This window comes from Nelumbo nucifera, chromosome 4 (genome assembly GCF_055504915.1).
Source record: "Nelumbo nucifera cultivar China Antique chromosome 4, China Antique-T2T, whole genome shotgun sequence".
Lineage (NCBI taxonomy): Eukaryota > Viridiplantae > Streptophyta > Magnoliopsida > Proteales > Nelumbonaceae > Nelumbo > Nelumbo nucifera.
The window spans coordinates 91,558,267-91,561,186 of NC_142652.1; the positions used below are offsets into that span (position 1 = coordinate 91,558,267).

The 2,920-nt window shown below is 43.5% G+C and overlaps 1 protein-coding gene across 1 annotated transcript; it reads right to left on the reverse strand.

Annotated features, from left to right (window-relative positions):
• Window positions 1-461: 461 nt before the first annotated feature.
• On the reverse strand, window positions 462-1,343 carry LOC104611387 (putative calcium-binding protein CML13). The gene has a single exon (XM_010278410.3). It carries the CDS (start codon window positions 1,196-1,198, stop codon window positions 755-757), a length of 444 nt encoding a protein of 147 aa, XP_010276712.1. The 5' UTR covers window positions 1,199-1,343; the 3' UTR covers window positions 462-754.
• Between the last annotated feature and the right edge of the window lie 1,577 nt (window positions 1,344-2,920).

The following is a 2,920-nucleotide window of genomic DNA, read 5'->3' on the forward strand; positions in this document are numbered from 1 at the left end:
TGGGTATCAACATCTCAATGCCGTTCCAGGTCTATGCTTTAACTAATATTCCAGGATTAGGTTTCATCTTTAATAAACACCATCCAAAGCCAGTCATTTCAAAGCATATACTATAATACTAAAAGCCCAATACTTTTTAATGTTACAATAGCAATCCAACTATGATTCTGCAAATTTATTTTTATGGAAAACTTCAAAATTGGTGAATGAGGATCACATTCCAGATAAGAAGTCATATGTACAAAAATTAATATAGAGAACAATTTCAGTTCCGACCATTCTCCTTTAGTTGGTTATGTACTACGTTGCAATTCTATTTTCTCCCATTAGAAACTTTATACATTTTCCTCTGAGAAGGTTCCATAGAACAGACAAATAGAAGAAAAAAATCCACATGCTGCCACTTAGTTTTTTCAGTAACATTACCCCAATGCATTCATGACCTTGTGGATCCTCACAAATAAACAAACTGCAAATTATATTAAAACCGCAAAATTCAAAAAGGGTGCAGATACATGCTTATATATTATGCACATAGATAATCTGCGAATACGCCAGGAACAACTATTACCCCAGATCTCCCAATTAATCACCATTGCTTTAATTGACAACTCAAAAAAAGGGATAGCAACCACCATCTAGAAAATCAAACAAACCCCAAATCCCAGACAAGAAAAATTGAAAGAACGTACCAACTACAGACAACAATTAATTGGGTATGAAACTGATGAATATTTGTCTATATAATAAAATCTCACTTGGCGACCATCCGGACAATGAAATCTTCGTAGCGGATCCGACCATCGGATCCAACATCGACCTCACGGATCCACTCATCAAATTCAGCGGGCTCGAGCTTCTCACCAATGTTGGTTAGGATGTGGCGTAGTTCGGAGACGGTAACGTAACCGGTGGAGTCCTTGTCGATGATCATGAATGCGTCACGGAGCTGGCGATCGAAGGGCTCGGACTTCATGTGTTTGCTCATGAGTTCCAGGAAACGAGGGAAATTGAAAGGGGAGGTCAGCTTCTCCTGAGCTACGATCTCCTTGAGTTGCGCTTGTGTAGGGTTTCCTCCCAGAGATCTCATCAGGATCCCAAGTTCCGACGCTGCAATCCGGCCATCGCCATCCGTATCGAATAGCGAGAATGCTTCCTTCATTGAGGCCACTTGATCTTCGCTGAGATCCTTCCCCATCGTTGCCGCTCTTCCTGTCGCTCCCTCCCTGTTTGTCAAAATTCCTTTGAGAGGAACAATGTTAAGAATAGCGATATTGCGTGTCGCGTGTCGCGTGTCCTTTCGGATTGGCCGTGCTTGGTAGCTTTTAATGACACAAGCAAGCGGGGGAATACGTATCGGTGCTTCGCGCATTTTGTTTTCCAGTTTTTTTAGGTATCATGCGTTGCCTTTTCGGTATGACAGTTTGAAATTTGAATTGGTGGGATCGCTGTCGTTGATGACATCATCGATTCTTCTACTATTATTAGGAGATATTTTCAATACACGGCAGCATGTACTATTATTGGGACATTGTGGGGCGCAGATGTAAGCTCTGCTGAATCGGATTGGTGTGGGTGGATTTCTGGAATTCGCATCGGCGCCTATAAAACGCGCCCCACAGCGCATCATAACCGTATATTCGACCCTACAGCGCATCACAACCGTGTGTATTCGAAACATGTCTCTACGGGAGATGTGCATGTAGGGGTCACTCGGATTTCTGGTACTGAGAACTGGAGCACTGATTAGGACAGAGCAGCGACCCATTCCTGTAATGTCCAAGGTAGGAGTGGGACCTGATCAACGCTGGCTCCCATACCCTCAGACTCAGTTCTCTGAGAGTTCACATCACGATCACATGTGGGGTCCTCACTTCCCGGTCCCGTAGCCCTTGGTGAACTGGATTCTGGCTCTGGGGAATGGGGACGTAGATGGGTTTGTGCCCTTTTCCACACTGCCCACCCGACAACACTAGTGTAGGTTTGAGCTTGGGCTTGGGCCTTATTATAATACACTCCAACCCACCAAGATTACAACACTATTCGGCTCAGGGAGACGGGGAGTCAGGGAGTAATAGCATTAACACTAAAAATGCCAAGGAGCCAAGGGAGTCAATCCCAAGTCTCCGCTAGCAATTAGTTCAGCGCTCGCTTCCGGATCGGGGCTGTGGAGATGAAGGACGGACGTTAAGTTGATAGGAGGAATCTAGTTGGCTTCTTCTCTATACCTGGATGGTCTAAGTACATCTTGATTAGCCTGGGGTTGGAAACCTCGTGCATTTTCTTCTCCTGCACTACCGTTTTCGGATTCGCTGGGACAGTTGTAATCTTGCTACTTCACTGAAGACACGTTTCGTTACTAGAGTATACAAATGGACACCTATTCGGCTAGGGAGTATTAACTGTCTACCATTGATATCTTATGGTGTCTTGTATTATCTGCTATGTAACTTGGTTTGTTAACTAGTAACTGGATTGGTATTAATTTGTCTTGCTATCTAGTTTAGTTTTAACCCAATGTATCCTTTCCTAGCAATTAGTTCACTCACCCATAATTTGTCTTGTGTTTTGCTTGTCTTCTTAGCTGCTTATTTATTTTTCATTTATGGTGTGGTACTTCTCTCGTCTTTTCTTCTTTACTCTCGTTTTTTCCTCGTCTCTTTCCCTTGCCCTCTTCCTTCTTTTCTTTCTTCTGTCGTTCTGTTGTTCTCTTCTCTCTCTCCTCTGTCTCTCCCTCTCCCTCTCCCTCTCCCTCTCATGGCTTGGCTGCTCGTAGAATCTTTCCAATGGATAACTTGGATGGACTAAATGAAGCCTTTCAGCAAATGCTTCAAGGAAACTGTCCAGTTGAAGGCTTACTGATCAATTCGAAGATGTGATTCAACGTCTTTATGAAGTATCCTAACTGTGATCTGGAGCA

What these genes read in the sequence shown, in the direction of transcription:
- LOC104611387 (XM_010278410.3), bottom strand. Translation starts at nt 1,198, where the DNA reads ATGGGGAAGGATCTCAGCGAAGATCAAGTGGCCTCAATGAAGGAAGCA.